General features: G+C 35.9%; 1 protein-coding gene and 1 pseudogene across 1 annotated transcript; both read left to right on the top strand.

The window, feature by feature from the left end:
* Positions 1-6,411: 6,411 nt before the first annotated feature.
* LOC137834329 (uncharacterized) lies at positions 6,412-8,196 on the top strand. The gene has a single exon (XM_068642387.1). The coding sequence runs from the start codon at positions 6,412-6,414 to the stop codon at positions 8,194-8,196; it is 1,785 nt and encodes a 594-aa protein (XP_068498488.1).
* Positions 8,197-12,583: 4,387 nt separating this feature from the next.
* LOC137834328 (heat stress transcription factor A-6b pseudogene) lies at positions 12,584-13,281 on the top strand (annotated as a pseudogene).
* The last annotated feature ends 5,127 nt before the right edge of the window (positions 13,282-18,408 follow it).

Raw genomic sequence — 18,408 nt, 5'->3', positions numbered from 1 at the left:
TTTGAAAAAGAAGTGAAGACAAATTACTTGGTTGATATGCAGTTGAAGGTGGAAGGGGAGCACATTCGATACTTGGTTGAGGTGTCGTTGGAGGTGCAAGGTGAGCATGTTTATGTTAGAGTTAAACAGTGTCTAAGATCAAGAGGGGAGGGGTGAATTGAGCTTATCAAATTTTTGCAAAACAATCTAATTTACTATGTAACAGAGGTGAAAAGAACAAATTGATATTAAATGGAACATATTGTTTTTACAGATGAATCTAGCACAATTAAAACAAGATCAACACAGTTTAGATCAACCAACAGCAATACCATAACCAAATTGATTAACTTTTACTGTTTATAACGTTGCAGCTTAAGGTACAGAATTAATCAATTTTTACTTAACATAAGCTATCTAGAGTAATGAACCAAATGTCACAGTTTAGTTAAGGGAACCAGTTCACCCTTCTTATCCTATTACAAATTCACACAGCAACTTGATTTATGATTAGAGGATTGATTAACAAGTTAGAACAACAGATCTATCCTGGTCCAGAATTAACAGATTTAGTTTCAATATAACAGATTCCTTTCTTGACAGATTACGTGAAATTACAGAATTAAGTGCAGGGATGAGAAAAAAATCACACAAGAATTTTTATACTGGTTCACTCGTCAAGAGCTACGTCCAGTTCACCTCACTCCAAGGTGTAATCCACTAAAAACTGATACAATCAATTACAAACACATAGCAGTTCTTGAACCCTTCAAGAACATCAACTATCAAGGCTGAAAAACACTATTCCAGCATACCTTACACTCCAAGAAACCCTATCTACAGTGACTAACACTCAAAACCAATACAAGAAGGAATAAGGAAAAGATTACACCTGAAACAATGTTGCAAGAACATAAAGCAGTTGTTCTATTTGCTCCAAGACAGTACCAACACCTTCATCCAGCACAAGGTTCTTCAAGAACAAGCTCACATGTATTTCACTTTTGAAAAACCTTTGCAAAAACCTTTCCAATTCACTTTCTCACACACAGAATGTTGTATCTCTGTTAAAACTGTGATTGTTCAGCATCCCATTACGTGAGAAGGGCATTTTATTTTATAGAGAACAGTTTCTAACCACTTTTAAAAAACAGTTACAGAGCAGTTAGCAAAACAACAGATTGATTCTGAAAAACAACAGGTTACAAGATGATAAAGCTGCCAGCTCAGCTTAACTGAAATAACAGACTGAGCTGTACCATTGGTGCCCTAACAGAATTTCGAAAAGCCTTTAACAGAGAAGAAATAAACCGATTGCTTCTCAATAAAACAGATTTATTTTTGTACTGAATCAAACCATTTAAGAAAACTTTAAAAAGCTTTTCCAAAACCGTTTAACCCTATCATGAGCTTGATCTTACTACCTTGATTTGGCATCTAGGATGGGTCATGCAGCAAAAGGCAACCTTGAATACACACAACCCTAAAGAATGAGATCATCTAAGACGTATAGCAACCTACAAAGCAACCTAGCTAACATCTACATCAAACACACTAAGACTATATAGAGATGAGCTTCATCCATCTTCAACTGTTTAGTCCCTTCTTGAGGTGCAGATGGAGGTGGATGGGGAAATGAAGATGGAATACCTTTAGGATTACTTGTTTTAAGTTTTGCATCAATCACAAAATTAAAGTGAATTACAAATGAATAAATATATTGAAGAATGCAATTTATAGATGACAAATAAATTGTATGAAAGTTCAGACATCTAACCAGGTTCATAAGGGTGGGTACTAAGGATTACTACTCACTTGAGTTTCTTACTTAGACTTGAGTTTGCAAATTTCATCTTCAAGATTCCTAATAATCAATAAAACTCTTGAAGATGTATGGCTCGTCATCATCGTTATCACTAGTGTGGATCAAACGTGAAAAGTTTAGTAATGTAAATCCATATTCATCACTCATAATCTCTCTAGAAGTAGTTTTATTAGTCCACATACATTTGAATAAAACAATTAAGAATCGACCATGATAGTTTATCTCAATTATGTCTATCAATCGACCATAATACAGTACACCTCCAAACTCCATTTGATTATCACTACTACTTGCATAATTTTTTGTCTCAAATGTACCAAACACTCCACTATTTTGTGTTTTAAGCCAAAGGTCACGCTCCAATATACAAAATTTGAACTCATTAACATTGTAGGCATTATACTGCTTTGCACAATCAATTAGACCCATAGCTAAGAATTTTAAATCATCTGAATGGATACCAATTGATTCATTCCTTATCTAACATTAAAAATTATCATATGAGATGTAATATAAATATATATATATATATGAATAAAAAACTATTGGTGTAAATATACATACATGACGTGAAAACCACTCTGCAAATTATGTTGTTTATCACAGAGGATTATCGTGTGCGACTTCTTATTTATCTTCGTAGAGTATCTCTAAATTCCCTATGTTAAACATATAAAATATATAAGTTAATACTTAAGAGAAAATCAATTATAAAAAAAACACCATGGTTCATAAACTTACTGCAGAAATGGGTCAACTATGGTGCAGTTAGTTAACACATGACGATGTGCTTGCAACTTTTCCTTTATATATAGAGTGAAATAAGTAAAACCCCCAACTAGTTTTCCGACTGGCGGGAACAGTGTATTTTCATTAGAAGGCACAATAGTAGGCTCATCATTAACACGATGCAAATGATTGAATAAAATCTCAATTCCATCTAAATCTATTGAACAAAAAAGTGAAAGCCTTTTCAGTCATGTATCCTTCAGCTATTGACCCCTCTACTTGTGCTTTATTATGAACATAAGACTTTAATTTTCCTAGACACCTCTTAATAGGATACATCCAACGATATTGGATGGGTCCTCCAAGCTTGAAATCTTCTACTAGATGCACAATTAAATGAACCATGACTGTAAAAAAAGAAGGAGGAAATAACATCTCCATGTGACATAATGTGAGGACCACTCTACTTTGTAGCTAGTCAAGTTCATCCATTTTTAAAATTTTATTGCACAATTTTCTAAAAAACAAACATAAATCAATAAAAATAGAGCAGACTTCCTTAGGAAGTGTATTTCTCATTGCCAAAGGTAGAAGTTGCTCCATCAAAATATGAGTCATTACTTTTCAATCCTCCAAGCTTACGTTGTTTGACATCAATGCATATGCTAATGTTACTAGAGTAACCATCTGGAATAGTATGTTCTTCAAAGTTTTGAGAAAGATATCTTTATTTACATTTGTCAATGTATATATAGTAGAGAGATATTTACCATTTTCATCAGGCCAAAGATCAGGTCTAATGCCCCAAAGTTGTAAATCCTTTCGTGCCTTTAGATTGTCTTTACATTTATTTGAACTATCATTCAACAATGTAACCACCACATTATCAAATACATTTTTTTCAATGTGCATAACATCCAAATTGTAGGGCAATAAGTTTTTTTATCCAATAAGGAAGTTCAAAAAATATACTCTCTTTTTCGCCATTGTTGAGTGTCTAACTTTGCATGATTAACTCGCCACTCTCTTTTTGCCCGCTCTTCAAGTATTGGTTCTTTCCCAAATTCAACATTAAGACTCTGAACCTGTTGTAAGACATCATATCTTGAGATTGTCAAAGGTGGACTTTTGTCTTCTATAGTTCCATCATATATCTCATGCAGCTAGTCTAAATCTATTCCTTCCATTTAACCAATGACGATGACTCATGAAACAAAACTTACCACCTTTAAGAAGATTCCTAGGAATAGTGTCAAAATTACATCTAGGACATGTCAACCTAGTATGTGTGTTCCATCCAGATAAGGTTCCAAGACCTGGAAAATCACTAATAGTCCACAATATGGCTGCATGTATATCAAAAATTTCATTTCCATATGAATCAAAAGTTTTCATGCCAATGTTCCATATCTCTTTCAACTCTTCTATTAATGGTGATCTGGTCAGTCATCGGTAGTCGATGACGTCAGCAGCGGATAACCACGTGGACCACTTGCAGGGTGACACATGGATCATTTCTCAGAGGAATCAGGGAGGAGATCACCCGGTATGGAGATCAGTGGTCAGTAACCGAGTGGCCACCGACAGATCAGTTCCAAGATAAACACCCGGGGGGAGAACGCGAGAAGCAATAGAGCACCGATCAGTCATCGGGTGCATGGTCATCGGGGTTTCGTGTTACACGCAGTTAAACTGGGACTGAGATTCCCAGCGAGAGCGTAATGCATGGACTTCGCATGATCATATCTCAGAGAAAGAGGAGCTGCTCGCCGGAAGAATCGTGCACGAGGGTGGCCTGAGGAAGTTAGTAAACCAGTCAGTGATTGATGACTCTCTTAACCCATTACGTGCATGATTCCGTGAAGGGGAAATCGTGTAGGCAGGGAGCAATGCTTGGTGAGTGTGCCTAGTCCAGCCACACCTGGCGTTCTCCTGGGAGCGTGCGATTCACCCAGATGGAAGAAACGCGCTAAGTTACTCCGCAAGGGAATAACTTAGGCGCACAGTGAGATGCGCTAGAGCCCTTCAGGTAGTGGCACGTGTACGGTTGGATGTGAGTTGCATGCCTCCGCGTGTCACCATCTGAGAGGGGCGCGGCCAAGTTAAAGGTGCACTCCGCGTCGTGAAAGGCACACACAGAAAACACAGACACCCACATCTTTACTGATTGTGGTACGTTTTCGTACAAAAGCGTAACAGAATCTTGACACGCGCAGAGAATAGCGTAACAGAATTCTGTTAGGCATAGACACAGATAGAGATAAAAAGAGAATCAGAGAGAAATTCAAACACACATTATTTTTGTTGGTGATTCTGTGACCTAACTTGAGCGTCGGAGTGCAAACGGCCGCTAGAGGCGCCGTCTGTGTGTTTTGCAGGTTGCGTTTGAAGTTCCCGGAGAAGGTTCTAAGAGAACTCTTGCGGATAGCACAGTTGCATAGGCGGGGTAAGGAAGCGACAAAGCGATTCCTCCACGTTAGAGTTGGCGACAGGATCAAATGGTTATAAATATACATCAATATCATTTACTGAAGCTCGTTTTCCAAGAATGATCATAGAGAGAATGAATGAACTTTGTTTCATACACATCCAAGGAGGAAAGTTGTACGGTATGAGGACAACTGGTCAAATACTGTGACTAGTGCTTAAATTTCCATATTGATTAAACCCATCAGTAGCCAAACCAAGTCGCACATTTCGAGGATCTGAGAAAAATTGAGGATGTTTAAAGTCAAATGACTTCCATGCTTCAAAATGAAAATTGGATTTCCTTTTCAGGTTTCGTTGTCTTTTGCTCTCTCCTACCTATTCACCACAACAACTACTCCTTTCCAAAGCTTCGCAATCTCAGTCATCTCGCACCGATGCCATTGCCGTTAGCCAAAGCCTAGGCCAAGAATCACAGTCCCATCGATGACGGAGTCACAGCTGCCTTTGGAAACCGAAGCATTTGATTCCTTGATCTTTCGGGGTAAACAAACAAAACATGAAATTCTTTATAATTTCAATCTGTGTAAAATATAATAAACTTTAAATACTTTTATATTATTTAATGATTCTTCTTACACATTCTAATTCTAATTAATGACTGAATTTTTATTACATTTATTATAATATAAAATATTTTAAAAAAAATCATGAAAACGGTAACAATTAAACAATATTTTCTCTAGTTTCATATCAATATTACTCTTAAGGGAATATTGATAAAGTAGGTAGTTATTTTGATCTGGGTTGTTAGGATTAGTTTATTTTCCTTGGCCCATGTCTTTGGCCCAGGCCCCCTTTTTCTATAAGTGTACCCCTGTAATTACATGAAACTTACTCAAGTAAATAACATTTTTACCTTACCTTCGTTTCATTCTTTCATAAGGATTTGTTACGTGCGATATGCCGACGACTTACTACTGGGAATCGTGGGTGTCGTAGAGCTTCTCATAGAAATACAAAAACGTATCGCCCACTTCCTACAATCCGGCCTGAACCTTTGGGTGTTTAACAACTTATCTTCTTCTTATGCACCTTTAGACTTAGGGTTCATCAAGACCCATTTTTTGTTCATTCTGGTTTCCTTATAGTGTTGGTATTGCAGCTCCTTTTTTATCCAAAGTGCAAGCGCTTTAATCCTCTACACAGGCTCTCTTTTGCACCGATTGGATTAAGGCTACAACGCCTACAACAATCTCCCGCAAGGCGTTTCTTCAATCTCAGTTTTGCATTGATTATGTTATGGTATCATAGCTCTTCGATTGAAGAGCTCTGCTGCGTAACTCTGATTTTCTTGTTTCAATCTCTTGTTCTTGCGCTTTTTCTTTCACAATCGGTTCCTGATTCACGCCTTTATGTTCTTCTTTTCCTCATTGTTTTTCCTTACAGATATGGCGGAAGAACAAAATAAAACCCCTTCCACTTCCACTCAAACGGAACAGTCGACCCCATCAGCCGGAAGGTACCTGTACCTGCATCCTAGCGAAAATCCAGCCACACCGTTGGTGTCGCCGCTGCTGGAACCTTCGAATTACCATTCCTGGAGTCGCTCCATGTTGACGGCGTTGAGTGCGAAAAACAAAATAGAGTTGGTTCTTGGAACGCACCCTTGTCCGGCGAAGGATCACTCCTCTTACCCTTCCTGCTACAGATGTAACAATATGGTAGCATCTTGGTTAGTCCACTTTGTCTCTATACCTATTAGACAAAGTATTGTATGGATGGAAAAAGCACTGGATATTTGGAATGATTTGAAAGTTAGGTACTCTCAGGGTAATTTGTCTAGGGTTTCTAATTTACAATTCAAGGCTGCCTCTTTAAACCAAGGTGATTTATCCGTGATAGATTATTTCACTAAGTTGAGGATTATTTGGGATGAATTAGAAAACTTTAGGCCTAATCCTCTGTGTATTCATCAAGATACTTGTATTGTTGCTCCTATCATATGTCAAAGAAAATGTGAGGATCAAGCTATGCAGTTTCTTAGGGGTCTAAATGATCAATATCACAACATTCGGTCTCATGTCTTGCTGATGGATCCTGTTCCCCCTATAACGAAAATTTTGTCCCTTGTGGTTCAACAAGAATTAGCTAGCAGTTATTCTGTTTCGAATATCAATAGTGTTAACACTAAACATGTGAATACTTCTGCTATTTGTACCTTCTGTGGTAAATTTGGACATTCTGAGAATACATGTTTTAGAAAAATTGGTTTTCCCAGTCAAGATAATAGAACCCTCAAAAATAGTGGAAATAGAAAACATTGTACCTATTGTAATAGAAGTGGTCATACCATTGAATCTTGCTACAAGAAACATGGCTATCCTGCTGGATATAGGTTTTATGGTAATGGTCAAAATAACCAAGCTAATAATATGATAGTTGTTGCTGCTGATGATAGTTTTTCTGAGCATTGTGCAAAAGAGCAGGAACACAAAGATAGTCCTTTTACAGCTCAACAATATCAAATCTTATCTGAGATGTTCAAACAAAATGGCAACAGTGCTGCTGCCCAAATAAATCAAGTGGGATCCTTCTCTGCAGATCCAAATCACAAAGCTTTTGAGCAATCTTCAACGGGTAATACCATTTTAAATTCTGCAATTAAAACTAAAAATTTATGGATTTTTTACTCTGGAGCAACAGATCATGTATGCACTGTTTTATCAGCTTTTACTGCTTATAGGAAAATTAAACTTATTCTCATTAACCTACCCAATGGAAATCATGTGTATGCTGAATATTCTGGAACTGTCACTTTCAATAAAAAATTCTTTCTTAAAGATGTTTTGTATGTACCTCAGTTTTCTTTCAATTTGATTTGTACTTCCAAACTATGTTTGCATTTGAACTGCCATTTGATCTTTTTCTCTACCCACTGTATTATACAGGACATCATAACTCAAGAGAAGATTGGTTTAGTTAGTGCCAAAGTTGGCTTGTACATGTTTAATTCTGCCATTTTTCCTTTTTCTGCCACACTTAACACTGTTCCTTCTGTTCATAACATTTCTAAGGACTTTAATTTGTGGCACTATAGACTGGGACATCTTTCTGATGAAAGAATACGTGTGTTGAGAACTCAATATCCTTTTATTTCTTCTGAAAAAATACATTTGTGTGATATTTGCAATCGTGCCAAACAAAAGAAACTTCCTTTTACTTTAAGCACTTAGAAAACTGCAGCTGTTTTTGATCTTATACACATGGACATTTGGGGTAAGAAATAACTGTGTTGGATTTGGCTTCAGAGTGGATGGATGATTTGTTGAAGATCCCACATCGACTAGAGATTAGGAAATTTCATAGTATATAAGTGGATGCAAACCTCACCTCATAAGCCAGTTTTATGTGGTTGGATTAGGCTTAAAGTCCACTTCATAGTATGCTATTAGAGTCATTTTGAGTCTATCCTAGCGAATGTTTGATGGGCTTATCAGGCCACTCGCTATCGGACTGTTATCGACCACCCATAATATGTTCGGCATGAGGGAGTGTGTTGTGGGTGCAAATCTCATCTTATAAGCCGATTTTATGACATTGAATTAGACTTAAAGTCCACTTCTTAATATTGTTCCCCTATATACATGCATATTACCATAATAGAACTCCACTGATGTGAGTTGATTTTATGATTGTTCATTTTTATGGTGACACTTTACTTAGATTTGCATTTTAGACAATTAGAGGTGATAACCTAAGGAAAATTTCCACGATACATTAACTATAAGGCAAAGAGAAAAAGACATGAATAAGGTGATGATGAATGAATGTCGAAACTTAAAGAGGAGAAAAGGAATGCATCAATGGTGTACAAGCCATTCCAAAATGATGATCCACACTCAACGAGAGTCTCCACAAAAACCGAAAACAATTAAAGAACAAGGAAGATACAAACATGAAATAGGAATGGATAAATGGAAGAGATGATGAAAGAAGAACATATGAATGGTGGAGCAATGATGTATCATGCCACTTAATGGGGTAGAATCACCAAGATAAGTGAGAGGAGACCGCCACTTGAGAGCATCATGACCCACAAGAGACAATTGATTTTCACTTTATTCATGATGCAATATATCATCAGCAAATCCTCTTCTGAAAGAGTGGAGTGATTGCTCCCCCTTGGTGTGATGATCCAAGACACAATGAAAGTTATGAGCCTTTCATCAAGCTTTAGCCCACCAACTGAAAAATTCCTCACTTTGGAGTGGGGATCCTTGAGACAACTTTTGTAAAACTGGATTTTGTTGAAATCTTCCACTACTCCAAGGTTTCCTCTGTTGATTTTGATTGCAGAGAACTTCAATCCAGCCACAGCAGTCCATACATCATTTGTAATGACCATGTCTACACCTTTCACATGAGAAACAAGTGAGTCACCACTAAATTGAAGGTTAGTGTAAAATACCTTCACCAAATCTAGATAAATGTTTCCAGTAAGCTCAAGGAATCTCTTCAATCTTTGCTCCTTGAGGAAACTTCGCACAGTGGACAAATTTTATTGCTTCATCCATATGAAGGAGACAAACTTGGGTGTGTTGATAGTTTTCCTACTTATTTCAAGTAGAAATTTGTTAATTTGTTCTGATTCTCCTGAGAACCACTCTTCAATCTTTCCACCACTTCTAACAACCTTGGTTTTCATTCTTTTTGCGGATGGAGGAGTTCCAGCCATTGCTCAAATCAGTGAGGGACTTTGGCACACTGTAAAGAAAACTTAGAGCATAGAAAAAGAAGAACAACAGGTTGTTTGTGAAAAAACAACAGGTTAAAATCTTTATTAATATAGCCAGAACCGTTGGTCAAAGATGACATAATGTTGGTTGTTTTCAATACAAATAAAAAACGAATCAAATCAGAGCCATAAAGCTGGTTGTGTCAGTAAAAACAGAAAGTGCAAAAAATAACATGTTGATTTGACCAAACTTTAAAAGTAGTTTTGATTTCCAAGTTTTGAAGGAATTTGAATTGTAAAGAGCAGATAAAGCAGGTGTAAATTGTATTCAAACAAGCAATCAATTCAATATTGAGCACAAATATCAATGGATACCTACGAGAAAAGATTAAGAAGCAAGATTTGGTCCCTTTATGAATTTGGATCCAATGATGTTAGTAGCAACCTTATGAACCTTCAAAATCTTAGGAACCCATTTTAAAATACCTTTAGGAACAGAAACTTTTCTTATTCTACAAAATCTAATAGAGTGACCCTTTTTCATGCAGTAGAAACAACAAACAACCGGTTGTTTCATACTTTTAACTGATTGATTTTTCGTGAGGTTTGAAAAAAGATTCTGAAAAGCTAAAGTTTTTGCTTTGTGGGTTAAAACCCAAACCTGATTTCCCAAAAACACACTGTTGAGAAGCTAAAACATTCTCAAAATTTGATTTCCCTTTAGAAATAATATAAATAGTTTTCACAAGGTATAAAACTTTTTCTTGAAGAGTTTTACAATTTTTACAACAACTTGAATCACAATTGCAAGAAGTGTTTTTATAAATCAGTTCAAGATTTTTGAAATCAACATTTGTATTACTCAAATCATTTTCCAAAACTATGATTTTCTCATTCAACTTGTTGTTTTCACTTTTCAATTGGTAATTTAAAAGGGCTAATCTTTTAGCTTCTTCATGAGTTTCTTGGAAAGCATTTAAAAGTTGAAAATAATTTTTACAATTGTTGGAAGAAGATGCACTTACTTGGTTCGATCCAGATCCTTCTTTTGTCATAAGACAAACCTCCTTTCTGGATTGTGAAGAGAAAGATTCAGCAGTAGATTCTTCTTTGTCCATGAAGGCACTCCTTGGATTCTTGTGATACTCTTCAAGGGTATTCCACATTTCTTTGGCATAATTGCATTTTGAAACCTTGAGCAATTCATTAGAGTCAAGTGCAGATACAATGATATTCTTAGCTACACAATCAAGATGTTCTCTTTCAAAAGAAACAGTTTCAGATATAGGCATGAGATAGCTATTTGTAATCATATTCCAGATTTTCTTATCTATAGATTCAACAAATTTCTTTCTTATGCACCACAGTTCATAATTCATACCACAAAACAAAGATTGTTTGTTTAAACAAGCACCTTCCCTAAAATAAAACTTTTCAGCTATTAAAAAAGATTTAGGATCAAAACTTGAATAACTTTCAAGAACCTTGCTCTTGATACCAATTGTTAGGATTGATGGCTAAAACAAGAGGGGGGTGAATTGTTTCTAGAACCTTTTCGCAAATATATGATTAAGAATGAAACTTTATCAATCAATCACAGATAAACAATAAGAAGGGCAGTTAAACAAAGATTCAGAAAACAGTTTCAATATTTTATACGGTTAAAAACACGATATAACCGGTTATTTATGTTACAGAGACAAAAGCAGTTTGTAAGGCATGAATATCAACCGGTTGAAAATACAAAATAACCTGTTGTTTATGACAGCATATCAAATATCAAACAGATTATAATAAAGAGTTAAGAGATAGAGAGATTCACACAAACAGATTATACTGGTTCACTCAATCCCAGAGCTACATCCAGTCCTCAGTCAAACCATTGAGTATTTCACTATGTAATCAATCACAAATTACAACAACACACACCACAAAGAGGTGATTTTGAATCCCACAAAGCCTACTCACCCTCTTTGCACCAGCACACACCTCAAGCAAGAATCACACTAACTTTATAGGATTTTACAACAACGTTTACAGAATGTAATTTGAACAATTATAGAAACTAAGAAAGGGTAGAAAACACCTGGATTACAAAATACCAAAAACCCTATGATCAGTTCTTGAATCACAACAAAGCTCAAAAGAAATCTTGCTAAACTTGGAAAACTTCTTTTAACAAACAGTTGGTAATCTCTCAAATCGATCTCAAATCAAAGTATAAAACTTCTCTCTTTTTCTTTTTCAAACATTTGAAGGAAGGCTATGTTTATAACCTTTGAAAAGCTACCGTTAAAGGCATATTTGAACAACTGAATCAGTTAAAACAGGTTTTCAAAATACTGTTATGAAAACTTACTTTTAATCGGTTGAAACCACGATTTAATCGGTTGAATGGTTTCAGCAGTTACACAACTAATTCAAAAAACAGTTTCAAAAACTCCTTTGTCAGCAAAGTGACAAACAACCGATTGTCTCAAAACTTTAATCGGTTGTTTTTCCCTTTGCATGGAAAAACACTTAGTTCTTTAAAACAGATTAAAACAGGCTTTTGTGTAGGAATCAAGACTGATCTTACATAAATTCTAAACACTCTAAACTACACTCAAACCAAAAGCAACAAGGCTTCAAGCTTCATCTTGAATTTGAAACATCAAAACTCCTATCTTCAACAGTTTGTACAAAAACAACAGTTTTGTTTTGATCAAATGGTGTGTAATTTTGATCCATATGAAAAATGAGACTATCATCTCATGCATTCATGTTGAAATGATGAATCTATGCCTTTTTGAACTGAGAATTGCTTGCATTGTGATTAAATGAAATTGTACGATATTATGAATAACGACAATGTATACATTCTTTTCAATATAAAGAGGTTGTGAACCACTAATGAAAACCACCACAAATGGGAGTTTGCTAACGAAGGGTTTCTTAGAGGACAAAGACATTTATTGAAGATCATAAGGAGGAGGAAGACCACTCATCAACCTCAACAACAATCTTTGGACCATTGTGTTGAAGTAAGGAGGTTTGGATTTGATGGAGAAATGGATGGGTTGAGACGTGAGAAGCAAGTTCTGATTGTGGAGCTGGTGAAGCTTAGACAACAACAACAACATAACACAAAAGACCACCTTCAATCAATGGAAAATAGGCAGAAAAAACAACAAATCATGAAGTTCTTGGCAAGGGCAATGCAAAACCCCAACTTCTTGCAAAAATTGGTGCAACAAAGGGAGTGGAGGAAAGAGTTGGAGGAAACCTTTTCCAACAAGAGAAGAAGACCTATTGATGAAGGGCATAATGATGCTGAAGAATGCTCAGGTTTAGTTAAACTTGAACTGAAGGAGTACACTGATAGGTTTATGACATAAAGCTTACTATGAACATACAAAGTGGAAGCCAAAAGAAGACTTGTGGTGAAGAACTTGAAAGTATAAATGGAGGCATTGAGGAAGTACTCTTGGAAGAACTTTTGAATGAGGGTGTTGAAGAAGATCTATTAGCATTAGAAAATGATGATAATGAAGATATAATTTTGTTGTCTCGGGAACTTGGTTGTTTAGCCTCTAAATCCTAAATAAGATTGATGCAGTGCAAGTATCACAGGGCCTAAGCAGCAGTTGTTCACAATTTTCACTTTGTAAAGCTAAAGAATGGAACATGAATGCAATGCCCATATTCATACCCTTGAAACCAAAATGCATACATTTTTAAAAAATATCTAGAACAGTTATAAGAAAAACAAATCTCGGAGACGAAGAACACGTCATCAAACCAAAAAACTAAATATCATTACAATGAGAGAAGAACATACCTGAGACTAATCAAAGACAGTGTTCCAAGAGTTGTATTCGATCCTTGAGCAGAAACCTGAGGCACAAACGTGCAAAATGCACTGTAACTCTAGCAATGAGAAATGGAGAAGTTGAAGAATCAATAGGGAAAAACGAAAATGAATATCAAATATAATAAAAGCAGAGTGAGAAATGAAGCTTTAATTCAAGGGGAAGAACAGAGAAGTTGAAGATGATTTTCTAGGACAAAAACATAGTGAGAAATGAAGCTTTAGAGGGAAGAACGGAGAGGTTGAAGATGATTTTCTAGGGCCGAGGAATGTGTAAAAACGTGAGAGAGATGAACGAAATTTTCTAAGGCTGAGAAATGTGTAAAAATGTGAGAGAGCTAAACGTTTGAAGACTGATTCACCTGTTCGTTAACCTACTTATCGGCTACCTGCACTTTGTAACCAAAATAGGGCTCTGGAGTTCATACCACCCGGCGATTCATCAAAAGTCTAAACTAGTCGGACTTGCTTGAATCGATACGCTTACCAAAATTCTCTATCTATTCAATTTATTTTGTTGTAAATTCTTCCCCCGGCCTAGTAGTGGAGCTTGAACCTCGCCCTACGTCGATTGAGATCTTTCCTTGTGCGGTACAAGTCCATTTTGCTCTTGAGGGAATACCCCGTTCATCGAAACTTCTGTTGAATCAAGTGTATTCAGGCTTTGAAGAATCCAAATCCATTGAGTTTGATGGAAGGCTGGATGTGCTTGTTGTTGTTGAGGTGTATTAGAATAGGATCTAGGGTAGATAATTTGTGTTAATCCACTCTTGATTGAATCCAAAGCTTAAGCATTTTCAAACCTTTTTAATAGAAAGTGTTTTTCAAACTAAGTGAAAAACAACCTGTTGTTTTGTCAAAACAACCGATTGTTTTATACTTAGGTGTTTTGAGAAAGGTTGAAAACTGTTTTTGATGGTTGACTTGCTGTCAAACCAAAACAACCGATTGATTCGAGCATTCAACCGATTGTTTGTTTTGGGACCATAATAGAAAATTGTTTTGTGCTTTGACCGAACTTTAAATGATTTTATAACTGAATACGCTCCAGTTTTAAATGCTTTGACCAGTCTTTGAAAGCAATAAATAGTTTGTTAAGCTTTTGTAACAAAAAAGAACTAAGATTAAATCATAGAAAAACATATTTGAGTTTTTCACTGATTTTTCTTTTTCAAGAGTTGAAGATTGCTTTGATCAAGAGAGTGTGGAATAGGATTTTCATCTTGTATTGATTTTAGATCATTTCTATAACAAGTGTAGTCCTTTTGTACTTTGTGTAAACTCTGTTGTGTGAGGCTGAGAAGTGTTGTATGTTCTTGAGGTTGTCAAGATCAACATTCCTGGTGGTGTATGTCCTAAGCCAAAGGAAGTGTGTGTCTTGAGGGGATCAAGGTCACTTCTTCGGTGGTGTTTGTAAGTAATCTAGGTTTGATTGCTTAGTGGATTCCCCTAGTGGTTTCTAGGAAGACTAGATGTAGCTCTTGGTTTAAGAGTGAACTAGTATAAAGTGTGTGTGCAATATCTCTATCCCTTGAACTCTTTAATTTCAGTTTATATTTGTTAACTGGTATAAACAACCAATTGTTTTTCTGGTGCTGTGCTAAATTGCTTTGTGTTTTTGGCAAACTGAATTCTGAATCAAGTTTTCTCAAAGGAATTTCATTCTAGACTAAAAAGTTTGGGAAAAACCTCTTTAAACCATTCACTCCCCCTCTAGTTTAAAGCCATACATTCTAGCAATTGGCATCAAGAGCTTGGTTCTTGAAATTTATTCAAGTGTGATCCTAAAACTGTTTTTATATGGCTGATAGATTACCTTTTGGAGAAGGTGCTTCAATCAATAGACCACCTCTGTTTTGTGCTTTGAATTGCCAGTTTTGGAAAGTTAGAATGAAAATCTTTGTTGAATCTCTTGACAAAGGTATTTGGGATGCAATTGAAAATGGCCCCTTTGTTCCAAAATTTGAAAAAAGATGGATCTTCCATTGAAAAACCTTGGTCTCAATGGACTGATTCTGAAAGCAAGAAGGCCAAATTTGATTGCATTGCTAAAAACATAATAACTTCTGCCTTGAATTCAAATGAATTTTTCAGGGTCTCTCAATGCAAATCAGCAAAGGAAATGTGGAACACCTTGGAGGTAACTCATGAAGGTACCAATGAGGTGATAAGAGCCAGAAAGCATGCTCTAATCCAAGAGTATGAAATGTTCAGAATGCTCAAGGGTGATACTATTGCTGAAGTTCAAAAGAGGTTCACTCACATCATCAACCACCTTATGAGCCTTGAGAAAACCTTTGAAAAAGAAGAGCTAAACATCAAGATCCTCAAATGTCTTGATAAATCTTGGCAACCTAAGGTAACTGCTATATCTGAATCAAAAGATCTAACATCATTGAGTATGACTTCTTTGTTTGGTAAGCTTAGGGAACATGAGTTGGAGATGAATAGACTCAATGTTCAAGAAAGTGAAGACAAACATGTAAGGAGTATTGCCTTAAAAGCTGTCAAGGACTAAAACAAACAAGAATTCAGTGATGAAAGTGATGAAGAGAACCTTAGTTTGCTATCTAGAAAGTTTAGAAAATTCTTGAAAAGGAACCGCAACAAAGACACCAACAAAGAAAGGTATGGAAAAAAAATCCAATGATTTTAATTCTAATAACTATACTTGTTTTGGTTGTGGTGAGCAAGGGCACATAAAGGCAGATTGCCCAAATAAAGAAAGAAAAGAGAAGAAGACAAGCTACAAAGAAAAGAAGGGAAAGTCAAAAAGGGCATACATAGCTTGGGATGCGAATGAAGTCTCCTCATCAATCTCATCATCAAGTGAAGAAGAAAAGACAAACATATGCTTGATTGCAGAAGGAGATGATGAGTCATGCAACTCAAGTGATGTAAGTTCATGTGCTTCTCTAAATGTTGAAAATTATAGTGAATTGTTTGAAGCTTTTCAAGAAACACATGATGAAGCTAATAAATTGGTTCTTTCAAACAACCGATTAAAAGAGCTTAACAGCTGGCTTGAAAAGAGAGTTAAGGCACTTGAAGAAGAGCTGGAAAAATCAAAAAGTGATTTTGAAAATCTAGAAACTCATTGCAAAAACTCTCTTGCAAGTGTGACACTTTCATTTGTGAAAATTGTGAAAATCTTGAAAAGAAAGTGCATTATCTTGTTAGTACTATGGATAAGCTTTCAAAAGGAAAATCCATTTTTGAGAATGTCTTGGCATCTCAAAACTGTGTTTTTAGAAGAGCTAGATTAGGTTTTAATCCACAAAACAAGCAAGATAAGTTTTCAAAGAATTTTTCAAAACAACTAGTAAAACAACCGATTGTTAAGTCGAAACAACCAGTTGTTACATGCTTTTATTGCATGAAGAAAGGCCATTATGTTAGATTCTGCAAAATAAGGAAATATTTTGTTCCCAGAGACTTTATGAAATGGATTCCCAAAGGTTGTGAGGTTTCAAATGATAAATATAAACGAAATGGACCCACATTTGTAAGGGGACCAAACCTTGTTGCTTGTATTCATGTTTATGCATGGAATCTAGAAGAACATGAGGCACTGAGTCATCTGATTAGGTTCTTGGAAGGAAAAGATTAACATTGAAGCTGAATCAATGTTATGTATCAGTCCAAGGTTCTCAAATAGTCAAAAGAGACTTCTTGATCACAAACCAATGACTCATTGAAGGAACTTCATAAAGGATAAAACCTTCCTTATCTCTATTTGTAATTCTTTTTAAAATTCATATTCATGCTTAATATCTCTTGTTAAATTTTCAATTTCATCTACATTGAATCCTATCTGCTAATTCTTAATAATTCAAAATTTGTTTTGCTGCTGCAAAAAAACAACTGATTGATTGTTTCCTCTCTGACAGCACTGTGAAAGAATGGATTTAATTCTTTTTTGAATTCTGTCTGTTTCAGATCTCAATTATGAAAGAATCATTAGTCAATAAAGCAGTGTTGAAAGATGATCACGTTCTAGAGGAAGTTACAACATGTCATAAAGGAATATATTCCAAAATCTTGAAAATTTAAGAGCCTTTATGACTAGTCAAAGATCACATGTGATGACCATGTGATTTTCTGCTTTTTCTAACGTTTTCTGTGCAGGTCTTGGTCAAGTCTTTTCTCTTTGAAGACTGAAACCCACTCACATCAATTGAATGCAGTTTGGTTTTGTTTCTCTTTAAATTTTTGATGCAACTGTTCTCTCTCACAAAAACAATCAATTGAGCCATCTCTTGCAACATCTCTTGCTCTCTTTGTGTGAGTCTTCTTTGCCTCTTTTTCTGTTATCATGGAATCAACTCCTCCTACATCAAAGAGGGTCAAAACTAGAGTTGTGAGGTCTGGAGGGAGACTAGAGGGCTGGTTTTCTGGAGTCAATGAACTCATTGAAAAGTATCGTTTTGAAACTAGCACAAAGGTGATCAACAACCTCGAAGTTGTTTCCGTTGATTGGCTGAAAAGCCAAAAGCTAGACAGTGTGAGGAAGCTGCTTAAGGACTAGTTGCTGAGAAGGTTCTTGGAGATGAAGGGAAACATATATCCTGACTTGATTCGGGTGTTCTACACCAATCTCAAGTTTGAGGGAAACAATCTTGTTTCTCATGTGAAGGGAGTTGACATGGAGATCACTCATGATGTGTGGACTGCTATAGCTGGCCTAAAATATGCTGGTCTAAGAATCAACAAGGGAAATCTTGGAGTAGTGGAGGATTTTAACAAAGTCCAATACTACAAGAGTTTCTTGAAGAATCAAAATTCCCAAGTGAGAACTTGTTCGGTTAGAGGCTTAAAGCTAGATGAAAGGGTGTTTGCTCTTATTGTAACTTGGATTCT

This window comes from Phaseolus vulgaris, chromosome 5 (assembly GCF_051622355.1).
Source record: "Phaseolus vulgaris cultivar YP4 chromosome 5, ASM5162235v1, whole genome shotgun sequence".
Taxonomy (NCBI): Eukaryota; Viridiplantae; Streptophyta; class Magnoliopsida; order Fabales; family Fabaceae; genus Phaseolus; species Phaseolus vulgaris.
This window is presented reverse-complemented; position numbering and strand designations above follow the sequence as displayed.

Coding starts and splice junctions, on each gene's coding strand:
- LOC137834329 (XM_068642387.1), top strand. CDS start 6,412: ATGGCGGAAGAACAAAATAAAACCCCTTCCACTTCCACTCAAACGGAA.